We start from the raw sequence: 23,835 nt of genomic DNA, 5'->3' as shown, positions 1-23,835 counted from the left end.
ACTCAAGATCAACCACTGACCAGATTATTCGACATAACATGTTGAGGATGAAACAGGCCCATTGTGTTCCTTTTGAAAGGAACTCCAATAAAGTTAAAGACCAATGCAGGAATATGTGCAAGTTTGATTTTTCATACTGTATCAAATATTTGAGTACAGTTATGCATCACATCATTATGTACTGTAGTAACAGGCACTATGGCAATGTGTTTCAGAATAGTCATTCACTGTACTGTGTTTCATCTCTTTTGTAGAGGATCTTTAAAATTGACACTCCTCATGAACTCATCTTTGTAGGTGATCATCCTTAATCCTTGTAGATAGTCCTGAGTCCTATTGAAAGGAGAAAGGGGAAAAATATAACTGGCTGCTATGCCATTGTGAATGTCCCTGCCCACTGTGGTCTGCTAGATTACAACACCATACTTCTGTTAGCTGTTTTCAATGGTCTGCCAGATCACGTATATAGACTAGGCCAGTGAGATGGTCTGCCAGATCACGTATATAGACTAGGCCAGTGAGATGGTCTGCCAGATCACGTATATAGACTAGGCCAGTGAGATGGTCTGCCAGATCACGTATATAGACTAGGCCAGTGAGATGGTCTGCCAGATCACGTATATAGACTAGGCCAGTGAGATGGTCTGCCAGATCACGTATATAGACTAGGCCAGTGAGATGGTCTGCCAGATCACGTATATAGACTAGGCCAGTGAGAACCAGCTCAGTCAGAGCAGTCAGGCTATGGGGTCATTTGGGACGATATCAGTTTCCACTAGGCTTGGCTACTTTGTGACTGGTTTACAGAACAACCCTGTATGTTTTCCCTTCCTAATCCACACAGATGATTTTTTTCCCCCAGTGTGGCAGTGGATAGTCTATGACTGAGACCCCTACATCCATGCTCACCTCCTCCAGGTCAAGGAGGGAGCTGGTTGAGGCTTGGTGGTGTAAGGCATACAATTTATATATAAACTGTTTTTTAATAATTGATAAATAATATTGGTAAATAATGTCAATCAATTGACTGTATTCTATGTTCATTGTCAGTTGCAGATTTACAGTACATTTACGTTTTCTCTCAGTTTCAGTTTATTTTACTAGAGTACATTGTTTTCATCATGTAAAGAAGTTGTTCTGACTGTAGACAATCAGTCAATAGTCTAAACGATCCAACTCAGTTCAAAGCTCTAAATCCCATGCGCAATAAACCTTCGCTTCTCTGAACGTCACAGTCGCTAGAAACAGTCTACAAATCTGGCGGTTATTTGTTTAACGTTGTTTAACTTACATCTTAACAAATGTCGCGACGTATTCTGTGTCATATTTCTGAGTTTAGCACATGATTCAGTGACAGGTTTACAATACATTCCTATTAACTCGTAGATTTCTTGGAGTAGCCTATACATTTGCGCGTGGAGATCACACAGTAAGACCCAGACCTTTATTGTATTTAATAAATAACCTACCTACATTATTTGTGAGACATTTATATATTATTTGCTTTCACCAGGTCATAAAAACGGGCTCGTCATGGTCCAATTACTCATTGATAAGTTGTCCAGGGATTCCGTCGCACTCCAGAAGCCCAGTGGACGTGAACGGAGTGATGGTGTCCAGTGAGATCTCCCCGTCGTACTCAAACTGGCTCATATTTGGCAGCAGTATGTGCTTGTGATTCCGAGACGTGTTGGAGGTAACTGAAGTTTTGTCGAACTGCAAACTAGGATCATCGCGCGAGTCGGACACAGCGTGCGGCATCTGGACGGCTAAGGGTTGTGTATCTTTTTGCAGTGTTGTGTCGTGGTGATATGACACCAGCTCATTACTGAAATTAACAGGCTCTACGGTCGTGCTTGGAAATATCCTATTGCATCCCAAAATAGAGGAGAAGGCTTTTCTGAAGTCTGCGTTAAATGCGTAAATTACCGGATTGAGAGAAGAATTTGCCCATCCAAACCAAACGAAAATAGTGAACGTGGTGTCACTTACGCACTGGCAGAAGGGCACCATGCAGTTCAAAACGAAAAAAGGCAGCCAGCAAAATACAAACACCCCCATGATAATAGAAAGGGTCTTTAAAACTTTGGTTTCCTTCTTGAAAGTCGTTTTGAGTGAGTTCTCGTTTGCGCAGTCGTTTGCGTGGTGGTTGTTCTGCGCTTGCTCCACCGCTCTCTCCAGTGAGGATATCCGCCGTATTTGGGTTTGCGCAATACGAAATATCCTCGTGTACGTGGCGATCATGATGACAACTGGGATATAGAAACTTATCAGAGAAGAGGAAATGGCATACGTGCGGTTCAGGTTGGCCTTGCAGTTGTCAGTGTAGTTGCTGATGTTGGCGGCTGTGTTCTCCTCCTCCGCCTCATGCCAGTTCAGCTGCACGGGGATAAAGGATATGAGAATGGAGAGCGTCCACGCGACCCCGATCATCATGAAGGCCACCCGGTGGGTCATCTTTCGCTCATAACGGAACGGGCTCGCGATGGCCCAGTAGCGGTCAACGCTAATAATGCACAGGTTTAGAATAGACGCGGTCGAGCACATGATGTCAAAGGCGATCCAGATGCCACAAAAACGCCCGAAGAGCCACGTACCTGCCACGGCAGAAATCGCCTCCCACGGCATCACGAGCACCGCCACGAAGAGGTCAGACACTGCCAAAGAAATGACGAAGAAGTTGGTGACTTTGGAACGCAGGTGCCTGAATTTGACCACGGCAGCGCACACGAGCGTGTTCCCCAGGAGCGTCGAGATGATGAGGAGGAAGAGAACGAAGGCAAGCAGCGCGCGAGCGCTGTTGCCTCCGTCTGCGTCAACCTCCTCGTACGAGCCATCCGCCCGCACTACCGTTTCATTAATAAAGTTTTCCATTTCCATTTGTGCGCAAATGTTTCCGTTTTAATATTACGCGATATCCATCTGAACTTCACCTCTATCGAAATATCAGTTGATCGGTGTGCACTCCTCGCTTTACGAGCTGCGCTAACCCATTCAACTCACCTGGCCACTTCATCATTTACTAATTTTAGTATAGTCGCTTTCATGGTAATTTCTGTCCAGTCCTTTCTGTGTTGTTGGATGAGCCGCTTTTTTTTCGTTCCTGCAAGTTAGTAATAACGTCTGATCGCGGTGGAGAGCCCAAGGAATGAACCAAAGTGAAGTGCCAAATCTCTGCCCTGAACTGCGAATGCTTTGTGATTGGTTTGTGTGCTCTGAATGCTGGATTGCTCTCTTGCGTGAGCGGTACCGAGCGCCTCTGAACTCTTTTCACTAGGGATAGAGGTATACCGGCGGGACGTGCAATTGACTTTACGATCTGCTACACCAGTCTTTATTCCAATTACACCAGCCATAAGTAAACCAGGTCATAGTTGAGCGGGATTTTAAGAACACGTGTTCATGTAAACTAAATGGTAAGGCACTTTCATTTAAACTATACAAAACTATTAATTTTATAGGCATATGATTTTCCCCCCAAATAAATCGTATTGCTTTAATTGCCGTAGAGTTATGATTTGCTTTTATGAGACTACACTTGTGGAAGAGAAATATAAGTACATACACATTAGTCCTATGTATGTGGGAAACAAGAATATTTGTGAAATGCTTTTGCTAATTTATTTTGTAATATGGTTAATCCATATTCACATGTTATCACCTAGGCTTTGTTTGTAATCTAACTGGTGTGATCAATAGCTAATGGCTTTCATGAACAAACAGGTCTACACAATGTTCTCAGATTTTTGTTCATACCTTTGGGCACTGTGAAGAAAATCAGTTGTGTGATAGGTAAACCTAATCAAAGAGTGTGATGTAAGTGATTAGTATTTTTGGTAATTATTCATTGCCATTTGGTAATTGAGTAATTGCCACTAGACATTACGGGGAAATGTGTTCACTGCTATCGAGGGCATGGCTGAAAGCGTCCCCTTCTGGGATCCTTTGCCAGTCCCTTGGTGGCTGTCACTGGCTTTTTCCCAGTGCACCTGGAAAATAGAATAGCTGAACTTGCTTCAGTTTTTGTCAACCTTTTCATTCCATTGCATGAGTATCCTCTTGTTGTGGTGCCTCTCCAGTGTTTCAGAACTTGCTTGCGCAATTGGTCATTTTCAGTACCCCTCTCGGAAGGCTGTAATAGACTCCTTGTCATCATGTTTGGCAGCGGTTTTTCCTTCCAGTTGGACTGAGGATATGCTTACTTTACAAGTTTCTTTGGTCCGTTATATGCTTATGACCAATCCATTTATTCTCGTCAATAGACCCTTTCGCGTTGTCCCGTCTGAACGTTAAAACATCTCTCAGAATAGTTTAAAGACCTTTCCTTGTTGGTATGTTCTTATTAACAATAGAGTCCAGTTCTGACAAAAAAAACCAAACCTGTTGACATTTTGCTACAGGTTGGTCATTTCTCAGGCCATGTTTCTCATCTCTGACAGCTCCCATGGATTCACGTATCATCACCATCAATCCTTGTGGTTGGGGAAAGTGATCACTGGCATTTGAGTTTGTGACTGCTGACCACAGGACGCTCCTTCTCTGGGTCTGGTTATTGTTGGAAGTGAGAGGCGTCTGGATTCAGGAGTAGTGTTCGGTTCTTCTTTCAGTGAGCATCTTCTCTTTGCATTTGTGCTATCCCACTCTTGCAGATACTGTTGTCATCTCTGCTCAGCCGGTGTGGGGGCTGGCTGGGCCGTGGTGTTGGTCTGTCTCAGCCATTTGTCTAGACCTCTGCTAGGGATTGAGTCAGTGTGGTGCTGCAGGAATAACCTGCACTGCCAATGGTTATTAAGCAGGGGGAACAGACACACATTCAAATAATCAACCTAATACATTAACATGAATTAAAATATATATTATTGTAATATCTAAAATTAATATATAATATTTAAATATCTGTTTATCTAATTTAATGTTTATCTATGTCAACACATCCATTTACACTGGATCACAATGTTTGTCCAAGCATGTGCGCACACATGCTTCTGTCCACAGGTCTGAACTTTCCTTTGAGTCAGTCCTTACGGAGTCAAACCACGAGTCCTTCTCCTGTCAATCTCAAGTTCCTCTAGAGTCAAATCATGGGCCCCAACCACAACACAGGTTCACTGCTTCAAATATATGAACAATTCCTCCCTTAAATTTAGGTCATGAAGGGCATATCCTGTGGTCCCATTGTGTGGGCTCAGATCTAGAATTTGTAGACTGAAATTTCGTAGAGCAGCGTCTTCTTTCCTGGGATGGGGACCCGACTGTTGCCATGTACATTGTTCGAAGGAGATGGCCATCCTGTTCATAGACATCAGTCTGGGAGGAATATTCTCTCCAAAATGAGAATAATCAGAGGCAAAATATTATTCAGAGTGAAAACAAATTACCTTAACTTCTCGATCAAGGAGAAGTTCTAAAAATGTACTTCAGTTGTCAGGTTTGACCTGAACTGTCTTCAAAGGTTTAAAGTATCCTGTTGTCCCACTTCATATTTTTAACTGCAACCCTGTCTTATTAAGTCATATACCAAGTTCAAGGTCAATGCACAGAGTAACTGAGTACAATTTAAGCATACCATAGTGAGCAAAGATCTCGCTTATATTGAGATAAAAGGACAAATACATTTGTTATGTTTTCATGTGTGCAATGATAATTTATCATGTGTGATTAGTCTTACTGTATGCTTGCATGTATACAGAAGAACACATTATTTTAACACATTGAATAAAAATATCACTGAAATTTCTTCTTTAATTTCACTCTATAAATGTGAGTTTGGTGTAACATTTTATGCTTCAGTTTTATGCTTTCATTGCAATTTGAATAATAGTTAAACAACTTGTACATGACTCCACTATGTAAACAAAAGCATAATCTTAAGTAGAATAAAATGTCACTTTAAAGTGGCTTCCTCATAACCAAGGCAAAAATCAGACATACAGAAGAGACAAAAACAATAGACATGCCAAAAAACAAACAAACAAACAAACAAAAACCCTGAAAATGCCGCTCATTCTAATGCAGTTCCAGATTATCAATTGGGTGTCATCATGTTTTAAAGAAAATCACTTTTTAAACACAGAAAATGCATCTTACATGCAATGAGAGAAAGATAATACTGTTTCTCACACAGGGTTCTGTAAGCATTTGCAACAAAGGGAAATGTTAAAGGACTACTTGAGCGACAATATATATAGTACAGTGAAACTGGTCTTTATGATAATAGATAACACTGATTTATCGTAATCCATAGTTTGAATAAAGTTACTTTTTCTTTCTAATGTGTGGTAGCTCTGTTAGGTCTGTTCGTGCTGAAGATGTGTGGGGTCCCATTGAAAATAGATTTTGACTTTACTAGGGCTGTTTTAATTAGACAATTCTAAACAATTGCAACAATGACTTTTGGGGAGCGTTTAACTTTACCTTTTGCTATGTAGATCTGAGCGGGCCAATCAATTTTGGCAACCGAATATCAAGGCTGTATGCTTATGGCTCACGCGTAATGGTGCTGCGCACCCTAGTGTCCAGACTGACAAAGTATCGATGTGCATCTATAGTATGTACATGCTACTGAAATAATGTCACCCCTGCCGTCACTTGTCAGTTTCTGGCGACTGGTGACCAGATATTATCGGGTGGCGGTGCATTCTCAACACAGCAGTGACACGATAGTGGCGTGGCCGTGCTCAAGGACTTAAGAACTGTAACTGATAAAGGAGAGAAGATGCGTACTAAAATATTAATAAAGAGAGAGCCCAGGGCATTTAGCTACGCACAACGAACACAAATTGTGCATGGCATAATATGGGCTATATCTCCAACTTGATACCAACGAGGTGTTTATAATCAATAAATATTTCTACTTAACGGCATGGTGAATGTGTAGGCCTAATATTGATTAAATACCGGTAAGACGTATTTGTTGTCACATGCGTAGTTACTCCTTCTAGGCGGAGGATGTCGCTTTAACTCCTGCGAAATCCACTTTTGGACATTCTCTGGGAAAGCATTGTGAAAGGCACGACGTCATTAAATTCAAAATGGTTTCAATTCGTCCTTGCGGTGGGCCGAGGTAAAATTGGGTCTAGTGTAACAATAAACAATGGCTTTATATTACGTCGATTAACTGACTTGTTGCTATATGAAGCAAACATCCGATGGACTGTGTTATTAAAATATTGCTGCAGCTGAAACGATACACACGTAAGATGAGATCCCGTTCTGCGAACAGCGGAGTAACGCCGTTTAGCCTCACAACCACCGAGGCAGCGCTACGGGATTTTATTTGCGCTGCGGATCGTGGGTTGTGAGTGCAATGGAAAGAGAGGAAACTGGTGAGTCGGTTCTCTCTTTTCCTGTCGATGTCAATGAAAACCAGGAGGTATATAAAACATACACACGCTTAACAGATCGTAAAACGTCAGGTCCATCGACACGCCTGTTGAATGACGCCTGCCTGCAGCTCCACCCGACCGGGTGCACTCAGCCTGCCCGGGGATGTGTTTATATTACCAGTAATAGCAAGAATGTAAACTCGGTTGGTGTGGGGCTGCCGGCAGAGATCACACCGCAGAAGGAACGCAGCATTATGCTAGATTTAGTTGCACAATGCTCCACGCTGTCTGGCGACAACTGTGTCACTTCTGAGGAGTGTAAGGACCGCATGTTTAATGGCTTTTCCGAGCCATCCGTTGTCGCTGTGCTGAGTGCGGACTCGCCTAATGGAGGAGGGGGTAACGGGGAAACCCACTTCAGCCCAACCGCAGCTGCGAGCACAGACGGACCGAGACAGGGGGACGGAATGTTGCCGTTGGATCGAATTACATGGACTTCCCTACTGGGGAGTGTTGCGGAGAAGGCCGAGGAAACTGCAATCGAGGATGGTGTACATTCAAAGAGTGTTCAATTTACTCCGCCGTTGTCTTGTGTCGGTAAGCATCAGTTTAATTTCTCTTGTACGGACTTACAAACCTCTTCAGAAATGAAAATACTTAATGGGGATATGAACTGTGTCGGTATGGATGACTTACAGATGCACAAACCCTCCGCACACCATGGGAACAAACAAACATTTATCAAAGAGGATTTTTTCTTTCAGAAGGCTATTGTAGACAGAGGCGTGAGGGTGGGAAATTGCGGGTTGCTGGTCGTAAACAGCAGATCTTTATGCGACGGATCAGCAGGGGGTCTTCCTGCTTTAGACAGCCGCGTCCATATTCATCCACCCGCAAACATCCGCTCGTCTCCCGATTCGTGTGAAAACTCAAGCCGAGACAGAAGTCACGCTAGGGAGGAAGGGGCCTCAGGTGCGAACGAAACGCGGCAAGCGGCAATCCACGACCCAGACTCTGAACAAGATACACTGTCAGATCTCAATACCAAGCTGTCGATATCCTCCTGCCCCGAAAACACGGGACACCGTAGTGGCACCGAACCTCGCCCAGAGGACTTGAGCGACGCTTGCTTTTCAGTCAGACCACAGTTTCTCAGGACCTACCCTGGGTACACAGTGTCGCGTAGCTGCGACGCGACGCCTCTCAGTCCTGAGGACGACGCGGGGATCTTTGGAGATGATGGCGACGCGGACGACGGTCTGAGCTCCAGGAACACTTTCCAGCTTAGCCGTCGACAGAGCGCTCCTGACGCGCTGCCAGAGAGCGTTTGTGTTGATCCCGACTCATCGGACCAGACGCTGACCAAAACGCATGGTATCGCTGAGTTCCTGACTAGGTAGGCCTAAATACACACCAAAATATCTTTCCAATTGGCAGAATCACTGACGTTGTACTGTTTGTGATAGAGTTGTCCTTTGTTTAGTAAAAGGGGTGACCGCTTTTCAACGGTATCATTATCCATCATTATCACATTGCACTGTTTATTTGTGTTTCCACGCTTGTAATGTGCCCTATTGAGTTCACCAAGCCTTTATAAGCTCACTCAGGTATGACAGATTAGTGATGTGGCTCTCAAAGACTGGAAATGACAAACGTGCAGTAAATGATTTTATTAAGATTAAGTATCCTAACGCTTTGCCTTAGTACTAATAGATAAGTCACTGACACGGCTGTCTGAAGATATTCATAAACGCACAAACACAGGCACACTTTCTTTTCTTTTAATGTCACTCAAAGTGTCTGGCTTATTCTTTAACATCACTCACCATGAATGGAATATTGAACACAGTCCATGGCACATTTAAAAGGTTTCTGGTCATTTACTACCCAAGTGCCACTGTGCCTGTGATCGTGCTGTTTCCTCCTTCCCTGCACACCTTTGGCTGCTTCTGGTACTGAGAGTCACACAGTCATGCAGGTGCACTGCTAGAGCAGGGCAGATGTGTTTTGGGAATGCAAGTTCCCTGCAGCTGTGTAGTCTCATGTTCCCACACTGAATCTTTGATTTAAAGCAGCAGCTAGGGGGTTTGTTAGAGTTTCGATCCATTACTGCCTTTCTCAGCAGCATTGTGAAACAAGGATCATCTTAAAATTATAGAGTTAGTATTACATGGATCTCTTTCTCTCTCTCTCTCTCTCTTGTTCTCTCTCTGGTTTAAGATTATCTTAACACTACGATGTTTTTGGGAAACGGGGCCTAGACCAGTTTTTTTTTGTTTTTTTTTTGGTCTGTCAAGGTCCTGAGGCAGCCATTTCCATGTTCCTCTTAGATTGTATTGAGCAAGCAGTTTAACTAATTTTGACCCTCACCGCTTCCTGTACACTTTGTCAGGAACTCCCATCCAGTTCCTTATTTGTCGAGCTGGCAGTGCGATATGCACACGTCTCATGGCAGAGTTTAAAATGCAAGCCTTTGATGGGTTGCGAAGATGCCTGCGGAACTCTGTGAAAGTTTGTGCTAAACTGGTTTTCTGCTATTCTGCGTAGATGTACTCATCACAGATCACTGCACTAGACCAAGCGCTCTCTCTCTCTCTCTCTCTCTCTCTCGTTCTGTGAGTGTGTGTGTGAGTGAGCGAGAAAGAGATTTAACCCTTCCAACCTTACCTAAAGAGCTACAGCATTTCTCTGTTGCACCTGATATTACTTTATTTTGCAGTGAACAGCCTATAGGCACCATTACAGCCATTAAAGGGCACTCGTATTTGTGTACAAATATTTACTTACATATTTAATAATTGATTAATAACCTAGAGCATAGATAATTTAAAACTCCTTCTGCTGACAAGTCTGCCCATGGCCAGACATGGCTTGAGCAATATTTGTACTCTAATATTTATATACATGTATTAATTTATTTAAATCAATTAAATTGGTTTGAAACCATTTAGGATTTTTAATGTCTGCTTTTATGAGTTGGCTGTCACAGTCTTCTGCTGCTTTCAGCTTTTTGTAGTATTGCTCCAGCCCCTGTTATTTTTTTCACTAGTTCAGAGACTTAAAGGATAATCAACAGTTGCTGGTTATTATATTGAAACAGGACTCCCAGGATGATATCCGGTATTGAGTGCACCTATTGACTGGTTTTAATGATGAGCAGAAAGCAGGTCCGAAGCTGTCAGATGGACTAATATCCTAGAGGTTGCCAATCATTTATCAGTCCAGCAGCAAACTATTAACTTAAGCCTGCTTGATGCTTAAGTACCTGCAGCATGCTGCTGTAGGGCTTTTATATCCCTTGCACAATGAAATTAAGTTTGTTTTTTTCCCTTTTCTCTGATTTGCAGATTAGCAACTGGGGTGTTTCTTTTTCTGCACAGAGTTATATGGATGGAGTAGGAGCTTTCTGTTCCTCATTCTGTTTATTTAGTCCTGTCTTTCTTTCTTTTCTTGGTCTCTGTAGAAGTCTGTTTTCCTGGAAGCCCAGAGAGTCAAAAGTCATCCAGAGTGCTCCAGGATGGAAGCTGTTTGGAAAAAAAACCCTGAAAGAGAAAAATGGCAACGACTCCGGAACCGTACAGCAGGTTAGAACCCTCTCAAAGTCTTCAGGATCATAAAAACAAATGAGAACCCTCAAAGACTCCAGAACAGTGCTGCACATTAGAAAATGCCAAAACCATACAACAGGTAAATCTCTACTGTAGACTCCTGAACCATACAGTTCTCAAAAACCTTCAATCAGATACATTAAAAGGTCTCAAACTCCTAGAATCATTCAGTTTGGGACCTTTTTGAAGACTCAAGAATCATAGAATGGGCCAGAACACTGCAAAACACTTTGGATCTTTAAAAACTGAACGAACTGAACATCCGTTGCTGGAGTTGGCCTAAAAACAGCATCAGAAAGTAATTCTGAAAACCTTTCAGAGCTGATAGGCGTTTGGAACACAGAAGAACGAGAGAGGCAGATGGATTGAAAACACTGGAAAGTGTGTGTCACTGGCTGTGGTAGCCAGGATAGATAGGCGTGTGGGATATGCGGGGGTGCTAAATGTGTGTTTGCCTGTGCGTGCGTGCACAGGCTCTACAGCTGTCTCATCAGTTGTCTGACCCACCCCCCTGGTAAGTGGGTGTAGTCTGAGGGACAGTTTTAGGCAGCTCTGTACTGTTTGGGATGCGCTCCACGCAATCCGCAGGTGGTCCTGTGTGTTCCTGTGATGGAGTCCACACATGCGCGGCACTGAACTCTTGACAAATAAAGATCAGCTCTGTGCTCATCCTTATTTCAAGTCAGCCTTTTTTCATGAATGGTCATGTGACTCAATCAACATTCAGCCATGGTATCTCAAGTCTGGCATCTCAATTGGGAACAAATCACTTCTGTTTAACTTTACATGCTGGATAACTGTTCAGTGAGGTGGAATAGAGTTACTTTGTTGATGTTTTGAATAAGCTTCTCCATGCCATGTTGTATATGCTATTCCCTTGATTCAGTTCCCCCCAATCCCATGATTGAACTTACGTGATTCTCCTAATTCTGCTCACTTGATTCACCTGATTCAACTCTACTGATTCATCTCCTCAGCTAACTGGTGAGCCCTTTCAGTGAAGGATCCAGTGAAAAGCCCACCATGTCAGAATCGTTGGCATTTTCCAGCCTAGTCTGACGACTCCTATGATGTGTGCGTTGACTTTGACCAATAGGATGACAGAGAGCGCTCTCTGGCACACATATGTAACAGCGGCGATGTGAACGAGAAGGATGCTGCTGCTGTTGGCGATTTCAGTTATAGTGATTGTGGAACAACCCGATATTAAAACATAAATTACTATAATGATATCAGATTGTATACTTGCCAAAACCCCAAAATGTTTTCCTCCATGAGACCTTCTGTTTACATCTGCCAAGCCTGGTAGCTGTCTGCATTTATATAATGTTCTGGACATGTTTATCACATTCATTACCTCAAATTTTTCTTGAACGACAGACAGCCCATACTGTCCTCTTCGTGACCCCCGGGAATGGGTCCACAATTGTTTGTTCTTTTTTTTTTTTCTTTTTCTTTTCCAAGCATAAAACTGGCAGCTTCACACATAGGCCCTGACAACCTACGAACTCAGCAAGGACATGAACAATGTTTTGTTTGCCGGCAAACATGTAGTGGTGCCAGTCACCCGAGTAGGCAAGAATTTACGGCATTGTGATCACCTAATCTAACATAGTGACTATCGTGAAAGACAAGAAAATATTGTGTAGTCTGTTTCTGGCATAAGCCAATCTGATGATTGCCGTCTGAAGTTCATGTAGACAGCCTCTCTCATAAAAGGTGGAGCACAGAAACAGAATAGAGTTAGAACTCTTGGCTGAAGCCAATGACTACTCTTTCATGTGCACAGCCCCCCGAAGGCAGAATAAAAACACATCATTTTCCAATCTGTTTCAGTTGATTTCATTAGGAAGATAACGAGATGTCCTGTAGTCCAGCCCTTAGTCTCCTGCACACTGCTGGAGGATTTACTTGGGTGAAGGCTGTGGTTTGGTTATGGTGGGGGCTATGGTGGGGGTTATGGGGTGTATGTGTGCTCCCTTCATCTTCCTCATGCCGGTGTCTTGAAGATGATTCATGTACTCCCACTCTCATGACCTCCAGTTGTACAGCACATGATGCCACGCCTCACTACATGCTCTCCTCTGTGTGTTATCTATGAGTTATTACATAAGGCAGGATTGAGGTCTGGCTGAAAAACTTTCTATTAGACAAAAATGATATGTGTTTTCTTCAGGGATTAAAGGGGATACTCTTGAAAGGTTCTGTTTGATAAACCATGAGGAACAGAAAAATAGATTTATTACATGAGGGATTCCATTTTTAACTAAACAGAATCCATGAATTATACATATTTCTTGAATTTTAAGCACACAGATACATTTTCTATCACTTTGTCATTGAATTAAACCGGTGACTCGTGTAACTCCATGCATCAGTCTTCACACTATCACCTTGGAGAGACATGCCAATACATCACGTTTTTAGTGCCTCAGATACAGTGCAGAGATCATTAAGTCTGCACTTCAGCTGGGTGCATGCATGTGGCGTGACAATGATTTCAGTGTGTTCCCTATCTCCTTAGTTTACTGGTCTTTCTCATGCCATTAAGTATCCTATATCACCTTCTCTGGCTCGGTTTAACTGTGTTAGAGCCAGAAATAGTCTAGATATCTTTTGTATACATGCACATATGCTTAAACAGATGAAGACATTTGTTTGCTGTGGGTGTGTCTGTTTTCTTGGTCAGACTTTGCAGTGTTGAGCTTTAAAATCACCAGCCTGCCCTCAGGTATATGTTGTGTCGTCCGGTCCACCTGTGCTTGGACATGACTACTCGTGTTGTGGTGACATCAGAGAACATGCATGGCAGGAATGATGGAAAGTCCACTCTCTTTTTGGACAGTGTCCAGCACACCCACTGAACTCTGTAGAGCCGACTGTAGAGGGAGTGTCCCATTGACCCTGCCTCTCCCCTTTACATGCCTTCTGGGTTTTGTGTAATTGAATTATAATGATCATGATCCAGTTATGAAATTATTTTGAGAATAAGGTCATATTTAAGACCTTCAGCGATTTTGAAGTAATTCTGTCTTTTTGTCAAAGCGTGATGATCTATAGATGAAATTTGAAACAACATCCTCCGTCACCCACCGGCAGTATGTATATAGACAGTAAAGTGAGACAGTGCATCCAGATTTGCATTTGGCTTTTTCTTGTTTGCCTTTGTGTTTAGAAATCCTCTATGAGACCTTTTCATGATGTCCTCGCAATGAGAGTGCATGTAATGGTTGTCACAAGTTTAGACTTAAATGAAATAAACATGTACATGTCAGTTGTGCAGATGTAGGGGGAAAATTGTATCTGGCACTCTGAACGTTCAGACAGCTGAGCTAAGTCTTCTCGTGTTTCCTTATACAGCACACACTGCATATTGGCCCTGTATACGTGGATCCTTTTGTAGGCAAAAAAGCTGTTCTGTTTCATTCCCCCCCTTCTCTCTCTCTCTCTCTCTCTCTCTCTCTCTCTCTCTCTCAAGGAGCACGAGACAAGGGTGGGACCAACAACTGGGCCCCACCCCCGGCTTCAGCCAACGAGACGGAAGAATCTGGAGTTTGAGCCTTTGTCTACCACCGGGCTCATTCTAGAGGACAGACCTGCGTAAGTGTTCTTTTTTTTTTTTTTTTTTTTTTTTTTTGGGTTGTTTTTTCTTTCACATCTGAACTACGGCTCCCATGATGCATTGCTTCCACATGGCAGTGTTATGTGACTGTATGGTGCCACATATTCATACTGTCTCCACAGAGCCAAATATTTACACACATTCTCTGTGTATTACTGCTAAGACCTAGCAGACTTACTTAAACAAGAAAGACTGAAAAAGGGAAAAAAAAAGGCATTTAATTTATAGTAGGCCATGTACGTGTGCGTATGTGTGTGTGATTGTGTGCGTGTTAAGTTTTGTCACATTACGGCTTATTTGGCTCGTCCAGTGGATCACAGCCTTCTTTTCCAAACCTGTTGAGGAGGATTGGTGCTGTTTCACCTTCACTGTTAACCCTTACACATGGTCATGGCTGTGACCAGTCAGTCAGTTAGGATCAACATTCCATATGTGCAGCCTAACTCCCTGGGATGCCGCTAAAGGTATTTGGCTGAGCCCTTCATCTAGGCTGCACTAGACAGCATTTTCTGGAGATGATCATTTCCCTCACAGTGCCTCACAGATGAGACTAGACACCTCTACCACCATCCATAAACGGAGAACTTTAGTAACACATTTTGGATCAGTACTTGTCTTCCAAGTTGCTGTGTTGCACAATGAAAAGCATACCTCCCCCCAGCTATGTAAAACAATTATGCAATTGTTTTATGCAATGCTGTTTCTTTTGGATATGTATAGTGGATGTGTATATTGCAGCAAACAGCTATATTTTCTTGTTTTTTTTTTTTGTGTGTGTCTCAGGAGCCTGCCAGCCAAGTCAGAAGAGGAAGCTCAGAGACACAGACAGGAGTACAATGAGATGGTGGCCGAGGCCAAGCGGAGGGGTGAGCTGTGCATGTGCCAGCACACGTGTTACATGCCTGCGTGCCTGTGCATGCGCCAGCGCACGTGTTGCATGCCTGCGTGCCTGTGCATGCGCCAGCGCACGTGTTACATGCCTGCGTGCCTGTGCATGCGCCAGCGCACGTGTTACATGCCTGCGTGCCTGTGCATGCGCCAGCGCACGTGTTACATGCCTGTGTGCCTGTGCATGCGCCAGCGCACGTGTTACATGCCTGCGTGCCTGTGCATGCGCCAGCGCACGTGTTACATGCCTGCGTGCCTGTGCATGCGCCAGCGCACGTGTTGCATGCCTGCGTGCCTGTGCATGCGCCAGCGCACGTGTTGCATGCCTGCGTGCCTGTGCATGCGCCAGCGCACGTGTTGCATGCCTGCGTGCATGCGTGTGCGTGCGTGCCTGCATGTCTGTGTGTTTGTATCAGTGTCTGCTTGTCTGTGTGACTGTGCGTGTTCATTCATTAGCAGGAACTAACGCATGTGCACTCGATGATGCATCGTTCTTTCTTTCTATCACACTATGGTTATCTATCTCTCGGTTCAGTTTCAGTTTAAATGAGCTTTATTGGCATGACCAAATCATCTTTTGACAACATACATACATAACGCATACAGATTGTTAAACACAGATGATGAACTGTTCCGTTCTGCTTTGTCCGAGTGAGATCAGAGAGTAAGTGATGAGTGTTTTCAATTCTGGATGAAGCCAGGTATATTGTGGAATCTGGTGTATAATGTCTCATGTAGTTGTGTGTGTTGGCTATAGGTGGTGAGGAAATGTAGTTCTGCAGCTTGACTATTGTGGGCACGGGCGTTGCGGCTTGAAGAGCCAGGTGTGTCTGTGTCTGCCGGTCTCTACTGCCAGGCTGTGGTTATTCAGTCTGTACCTGCTCAGAGTTCTTCTCTGTTTGTTATTAGTCACAGTGCTCAGGTAATCTGCCACTATGTGTTCTTTGTGGATGGACAGACAGCACTGAACTTGCTCTAGCTTTTGATTGATTCAGCCCAATGATTCCGGTAGTTTTCTTTTTGTGTGTTGATTAGTGTGGGCTGAAATCTTAGAAAAAGGGTGTCTGAGTTCTGTGGTTGTCTGTGTAAATGTGTGTGAGAGCGTGTGTGGCGCTTCAGGACTAGCTGGACGAGAGGATCTCTTCACTTTGTAAAAGCAGAAGCTGAGTGATTCCAAAATGGTTCTTTGATTGTTCTTTTTTCAATGCAGAATAATAGTCAGCCTAATTCTGCCCTGCACATTTTCTTTGGAGAGCACCTCTGGACTCAAAGGATACTCTTGCAGAACTCTGTATGAAGGGTTTCATGGGGGTGTTTGTGCTATTTTTTGAATTCATTATTGGGTAGTGGACCTCAAATTTCGCTGCCACAAAATGCAATGGTTTCTTAAATTGATTGGAAAAATTTGAGCCAGGTTCTAATTGGTAATTTAAATTGAATGGTTCTTTTATTAGCCCAGAAATCTCTGCTCTCTTTCTCTTTTAAATCACTCATGGCCAAGTTGAAATTATCCGATAAACTGATTTTTGAAATACTTAGACAGCTGCATTGTCGTTGTTCCAGTGGTGAATTTAGATTGATTTCCCTGACTCTAAGTTTTTTCCTGAAATGTCAGTATCTGGGTTATTTGAGGGTTAATAGTCAGGGCTCAGGTCTGAGAGAACAGGTTTAGTGTGTCCATGTTCTGCTATGTACCCTCTTCTATCAGGGATATAAGAACCAGATCATTATCATTTTCCTCTCTCCCTCTCTTTCTTTCTCTCTCGCTCTCTCTTTCTCTCTCTTTCTCCCTTTCCCCATTTTCTGTCTGTGTTGGGTTGTTAGAGCTGAAGGATGCACAGCGTAAGAAACGGCAGATGAAGGAGCGACTCAAGCAGGAAGAGAACATTGCCCGTGCTATGCTTATCTGGAACACGGAGGTCCTGCCCAACTGGGAGAGCATGTGAGCAACTCCTCCCCTCTATACCTCCATCCATCTATTCTTCCATCTCTCTATCCTTCTATCCCCTCCCATTCCAGGGTGATGTTATACATAAATAGGGTGCTAATATTACACAGCAGAGAGATGCTTGTGCATGCCCCATGCTGCTGGGCCATTTTGGGTTGGGTTGAAATCTGACTGAATGCTTGGCTGTTGGATGTGTTGTCTGGTGTTACGTGCACGACCTTTGGCCTTTCCTATGGTAGGAGGAACACACGACGTGTGCGGGAGCTCTGGTGGCAGGGTCTGCCCCCCAGTGTCCGTGGCAGAGTGTGGAGCCTGGCCATAGGCAATGAGCTGAACATCACCCCTGGTAATGTTATGGCCTTCAGCTGACTCTTTTATCCAAAGCGACTTACAATTGTGACTAAATACAACTTGAGCAATTGAGGGTTAAGGGGGCCCAACAGTGGCAACTTGGTGGTGGGGCTGGAACTGGCAACCTTCCGATTACTAGTTGAGTACCACTGAGCTACCACTGCCCCTACAGCGCAGCAGCACGACCTCTTAACCTCTGCCCTAATTACATTCACTCTGTAACGGCCGCTGCAGATCTGCAGAGGTAGGTTTAGCAACAAACCAGGGTGTGTGTGTGTGTGTGTGTGTGTGTGCGTGTGCTACATTTACAGAACTGTATGACATTTTCCTGTCGAGAGCCAAAGAGAAGTGGCGCAGTTTTAACGAAACAAACTCGCTTAGTGAGAATGAAGGTAGGTATTAATTTTTAGTGGCATGCGTGTAATGATTTATTTAAAAAAGCTTTGTAGCTTTGCTACATTTTGAGGAACAATGGAAATATACTTGTACACGGTACATATACTTGTATACTTGTACACAATAGAAGTGTTTTATTTTAAACGTGTTTTATTGACTGACAGTGCTCGTGTATGTATAGGTGTTAAACAGTAAGACAAGGCAAGTTTAGTTGTTCTTTTCTTGTGGCAATTCAAAGTACTTTACAAAGACATAAAACAATGCACGGTAGTGTTATTTAGTGTTATTTATTTTATTCAAAACTAACAGCACTCGCATATGTGTAACTGTTAAACTGTAAGTGTTTTATTCAGCACTGTCAGCGTTAAACACACACACACACACACACTGACAGCTCTCATGTAGTCTATAAGTAAGTCTTAAACAGTAGTGTGCAGCATGGGAGCTGTGGAGCTCAGTTCGTTTCTTTCCATGCCTTTGAATTGTGTGTCTTCTCCCACTCGAGACTGTGGTACGTCGCTGGCAGACAGGGAGTCCAGTTTAGACCTGATCAAGCTGGACATCTTCAGGACCTTTCCATCACTTTACATATTCCAGAGGGTGAGAACCAGAGTTCGAGAGATAACGAACAAGAGAAAATATGCCAGTTATCACGTGTCCACATGCTTGTCTTCTGTCCAGCCTTCCCTGGATTGGCTCCTCCCACTAGTCATGATGTTTCCTCGTTCTCCTCTTATAGTGACAGCCTGATTGGCTGGAAGGAATTGTGTTAATATTAAAATGAATATGTGGATAACTTTAACATGGCTTAAAGTCACTGTGAACATGGTGAAAGTTATTGTATAACCTTTAGTTGTCTTTCTGAAGGGTGGACCCTATCATGATCTCCTGCACAGTGTTTTGGGGGCATACACCTGTTACAGACCAGATGTAGGCTATGTGAGTATCCTTCATACCTTATGCCAGATTCACAGACAAACAAAGAGCTAATGTGGTTCTGACTGCGCTTTTCTTTTTTTTAATGTGAAGTTGGAGATGATGAGGTATTGATCTCCGGTGTGCATGTGTGTGCGTGTGTAGGTGCAGGGAATGTCGTTCATTGCAGCTGTTCTTATTCTGAACCTGGAAGAAGCAGATGCCTTTATTGCCTTTGCCAACCTCCTCAACAAACCCTGCCAGATGGCCTTCTTCAGGGTTGACCATGATCTGGTACACACACACACACACACACACACACACACTCACTGACACACACGTACGCTCGCGCACACACACACACTCTCACACACACTGACTCTCACGCACACATACACACTGACTCACGCACACATACACACTGACTCTCACACACACACACTGACTCTCACGCACACACACGCACGCATGCACACACACTCTCACACTCTCTCACACACACACACAGACAGACTCTCTCTCACAGGCATACACACACGTGCACACACACTCACACGCATGCATGCACACGTGCACAAACACTCTCTCACACACACACACACACACACTGACTCGCACACACATGCGCACATTGACTCACACTCATGCACACACACACACTCACGCATGCACATGTGCCTACACACACACTCACACACACATGCACACTGACTCACACACGCACGCACATGCACACGCATGCACATGTGCACACACACTCTCACACACACGCACGCACATTCGCACTTGCACGCACACTCGCACTTTCACACACGCGCATGCACACCCGCACGCACACGCAACCAATTTGTTATACATATGTGCTGTCAGCATTTAATTCATCCATCTAAAGCCCAGTTAAGTGTAAAATGTAGACATTTTTCCAGCGAGGATTTGTCACTGCATTTGTGTTTTTACCTCTAGATGCTGAAGTACTTTGCAGCATTTGAGGTTTTCTTTGAAGAGAATTTACCTAAATTATTCCAGCACTTCCAGACCAACAGTCTGACTCCAGACTTTTACCTCATAGATTGGTGAGTCCAGACTTGTTTCAATAGAGTTTAAGACTAGACTCAGGCACCAACTCCCTTTACTTACTTCCCTTTAAATACTGTACAATGTGTAAAGTAGTAGCATGGAATAAAGAATGGATCATTGGTGGCCCCTCCCTATTGGAACTTGTGTTCCTTTTTATCCTTACTTGTGTATTTTAATACAAATATATTATGCATGTTAAAGGTGGAAGAGTTGGAACCTGGTGTTGCTTTTAGTGGTTGGTGGTTAATAAAACACTTGTCAGTACAAAATACAAAAGTGCATGTATGTGTGTTTACATGTGTACTTTGTAAATTCATTAAATGCTTGAGAACCAAATGTCTACAAATAAAACAATGAAATTGCAAGGTCTTTAAGCTGCTCATAAGAGGTTTTTTTTATTTTTTTTTATCAAAGGTCTTTTTTATTAGGTTTGATCAGTTTGATGCATAAGAGGTTTTTAAAACAACTCTGCTGACATAGTGGCTAGAGTTAGAATAGAATAGAATAGATAAATGGGAGACAATGTAACTCCTTACAAGTGTAGTAATACAGTGCTGGGTGTGCATGAATATGCAGGATCTTCACGCTGTACAGTAAGTCGTTGCCCCTGGATGTGGCGTGCCGTGTGTGGGATCTGTTTTGCCGGGATGGTGAGGAGGCACTATTCCGGACTGGGCTGGGAATTCTGCGCCTCTACCAGGACGTGCTCCTCCAGATGGATTTTATACACAGTGCACAATTCCTGTCCCGCCTCCCAGAAAACACACCGGCGCACACTCTCTTCAGCTGCATCAACAACACACACATGATCAGCAGCAATCGCAGGTGGAACCAAGTGAGTGCAGCACACACAAAAACTATTTCCACGTTTGCAGGCCAGATATGGGCATTGAAAATTACTGAAAAGTTGTGGAAAGTGTGTAAAAGATGTGTATGAGTAGGCATGTTTTCTACAGAAAAGGGCACATGTTAATGCTATGCTTTTAATTGTTGGTTGGTTTGTTTACTAAGTACTACAGGAAAGACACTCTGTATTCATATGAGGCAAATTACTCAAGTTTCAGTGTACTAAGAAGTTCCAGTGTTTTAATTACATTGGCTTGGGGCAGAACCATGAAGCAAGAATAATGGTCTTGGTGCTATTAAAGAACCTAATTACTGCTAATGCCTGAGTTTCTCCTCTTTCTATTTTGGCTCATTGTGGTGGTTTGAGTGAATCTCCCTTTGCTCCCTCCCTCCTCCACCCCTCCTCCACCCCTCCTCCACCCCAGGTGTTCTCTGCTCTGATGAAAGATGGACCTAAAGAAGCAGACAAAGTGGGCAGTCCTGCATTGAGAAGCTAACTGCTACCCTCTGGATGTTCTGTGGACTGTTGTGTGCAGTATTAAGGAGGCAGTTGCCATGGATGTGGCAGTGAAACCACTGAGGGGATCTGTGCATCTGGATTGGCTGCACCAGAAGTTGCAACCTACATGAAAGCATGTGTGTGAGCACGCACATGTGAAACTTGTCAGGTTGTGTCATGTTGCTGTATCATGTCTCATCCTTTCATTGTTAAGCCTTGGTCATGTGACTGTATGCAAACAAATTATTCTGACATACAGAGAACAGGCACAATCGTACATACGATACTGCACACAAACCTACACAAGTGCACACACTCCAAGGCGTCTGTAGGGCAACACAATTAAGATTATCCTTAACTGAGATCATTTTCATCAAGTTTTTAATTTTTTTTTTTTTTATCTCTAGTCACAGTGCCTTCTTGTGGTTGGCCTGTGATTTGCATTCCTCCTTGAAGAATACCTCCTGCCAGTGTCTGAGATTGGTCAATTCCCTGATTCTACACTCCACAGAACTGAGCAGCGTTGACTAGAGTATTCGTGTTTGTAACAGGGATGGCTTACTTGCACTACTGCAAAACTCATGGTGCAGTTCTGCACAAGTAGAACTGCCACCAGCAGCCAGCTGTTATAAACTGGTGCCAAGCCATTTAGTACTCAAAAACACACAAGCGCACACATGCTTTAGAGCCTACTGTAGCCTTTCATCAGCTCATACCAAATCTGCCCACATATGCTATCTGCTTTGTCTCCAACTGTATTCATTTTGGAACTAATCTTTGTAGCCATGAAATAATAGGTAGGTGTATTTAGTCAAGAGTTAGCAAATTAGTGTCATAAGTTGGCAAGCTGACTTTGCCAACCTTTCAGGGGAGAATATATTTTGTGTTCCATTCTACAATTCTAAATGCGGTCTAAGATGTGGTGATATTCTTTTGTTATACTGGGTGCTACTGTTACATAAGCAAACAGTTATAAGTGACAGGTGCAACCATAATCCTAAACTCACGTGGTGAGTTGAGCAGTTGTATTTTTTTGTTTTGGGGGGGTGTCACGTGAAGGCTCCTTTACACTGAGCCCAGTGGTTAGACCACTGACCTGCCTCTCAGAAATAGCCCTCAGGTTCTGGAATGCCCTCTGGTGTTTTGGTCACACTGCACCGTATTAAAGCACCAACCTGACACAAGTACACCCAACAAGTGACCCAAACACCATCTTTTTGTTTGCACTTTCGCGATTCAGATTAGGCACCGCGCTTCTGTACGGTCAGATAATGATGTGATTTGTCTAGTACATACTGAAATTGTATAATGTAACCTTTTTTTATTTAAGTAGAAATCAATGAGCTTGCTTTTTTAATTCTGACACTATTGTACAGTTTTCTTACATACAGTCAGTGATGTATATAAACTATGAAATGATTTTCTCTGGTAAATTGGCTGTAGTCTAGATGTGCAAAAAATACAGCAAAAACAACAAAAAACTTGTCATGCTGTCCTGTGTTATTTCCTTTTGCTTCTCCGTTTTAAGTGCAACATGGTTCACTCAAACACATTTAGCAAACTGAAGATTTGCCTCAAGTGAGCGCTATTGGCACGTAACACTATTCGGACGGGATTCCTTCCACATAGTTAAGCGGAGTGATGGAGGCTAATTGTTTTGAGTTTAGTTTAGCCCAATCTGTCTTGTCAGAGTTTTTGTATGGACTGCGCATTTCCGCGCCCAGATACGTGAATTGACATATTCTGTCAAATGTTCCAGAAAAGAAGCTTTCGGAGACAGTGGATGAGGTCTTTATCAGTGTTCACACAATTATAAGCCGTTGTTATAAATGCACACCTATATCTGAAAACATACACGAGCGGAATAATAGGCTTCGTATACTGCCTAATTTGTTTATATCAATAATTTTATCTTGATTACGAATCCGAATTTACCGTTGGAAAAGATTTTTATCTCGCTTGGTCATCGCCATCGTTCAAAAGTGGCTTGTGAACGTTATATAATCTATTTAAAGCGAACGGCAATTAACATATCTGCTTGATACATTTGCACAAACGAATGTTTGATTTTCATCCAAGGAATAAGGTTAAATTCCGAACAGATTGAACCAGCAAACTTCCAATTACAAGTCAAGTACCTTAACCACTGAGCTACCACTAATACCAATGCACACCCCTTTCAGAGTGAGTAACTTCATACTCACACTACTAGATACTATAGCTTGTCTGTTTCCATCTACGGTTCGTGTTGGCTATCCTCCACCTCTGAAGGTTCTGACCACATAATCACTGTTGCGGGGATAACAGCAGACAGAAACACTGAAATGTGATATTGCTAAATATTAAAAACAGGAAGCCAC

At 43.2% G+C, this 23,835-nt stretch overlaps 2 protein-coding genes across 2 annotated transcripts; one reads left to right on the top strand and one right to left on the bottom strand.

Annotated features, from left to right (window-relative positions):
* Positions 1–1,542: 1,542 nt before the first annotated feature.
* On the bottom strand, positions 1,543–2,886 carry LOC113589748 (D(1C) dopamine receptor). Its single transcript, XM_035533003.1, has one exon. It carries the CDS (start codon positions 2,878–2,880, stop codon positions 1,543–1,545), a length of 1,338 nt encoding a protein of 445 aa, XP_035388896.1. The 5' UTR covers positions 2,881–2,886.
* A 3,992-nt stretch (positions 2,887–6,878) lies between these two features.
* tbc1d12a (TBC1 domain family, member 12a) lies at positions 6,879–22,956 on the top strand. The gene is made up of 13 exons (XM_027029536.2): positions 6,879–8,721; positions 10,789–10,909; positions 14,412–14,533; positions 15,339–15,421; positions 17,268–17,385; positions 17,631–17,737; positions 18,054–18,134; positions 18,644–18,738; positions 19,006–19,077; positions 19,219–19,347; positions 20,017–20,126; positions 20,707–20,965; positions 21,402–22,956. Exons 1-13 carry the CDS (start codon positions 7,307–7,309, stop codon positions 21,471–21,473), a joined length of 2,784 nt encoding a protein of 927 aa, XP_026885337.2. The 5' UTR covers positions 6,879–7,306; the 3' UTR covers positions 21,474–22,956.
* The last annotated feature ends 879 nt before the right edge of the window (positions 22,957–23,835 follow it).

Source organism: Electrophorus electricus, chromosome 13, assembly GCF_013358815.1.
Source record: "Electrophorus electricus isolate fEleEle1 chromosome 13, fEleEle1.pri, whole genome shotgun sequence".
Lineage (NCBI taxonomy): Eukaryota > Metazoa > Chordata > Actinopteri > Gymnotiformes > Gymnotidae > Electrophorus > Electrophorus electricus.
The sequence above is the reverse complement of the archived record's forward strand: the minus strand, read 5'-3'. Positions and strand labels throughout refer to the sequence as shown.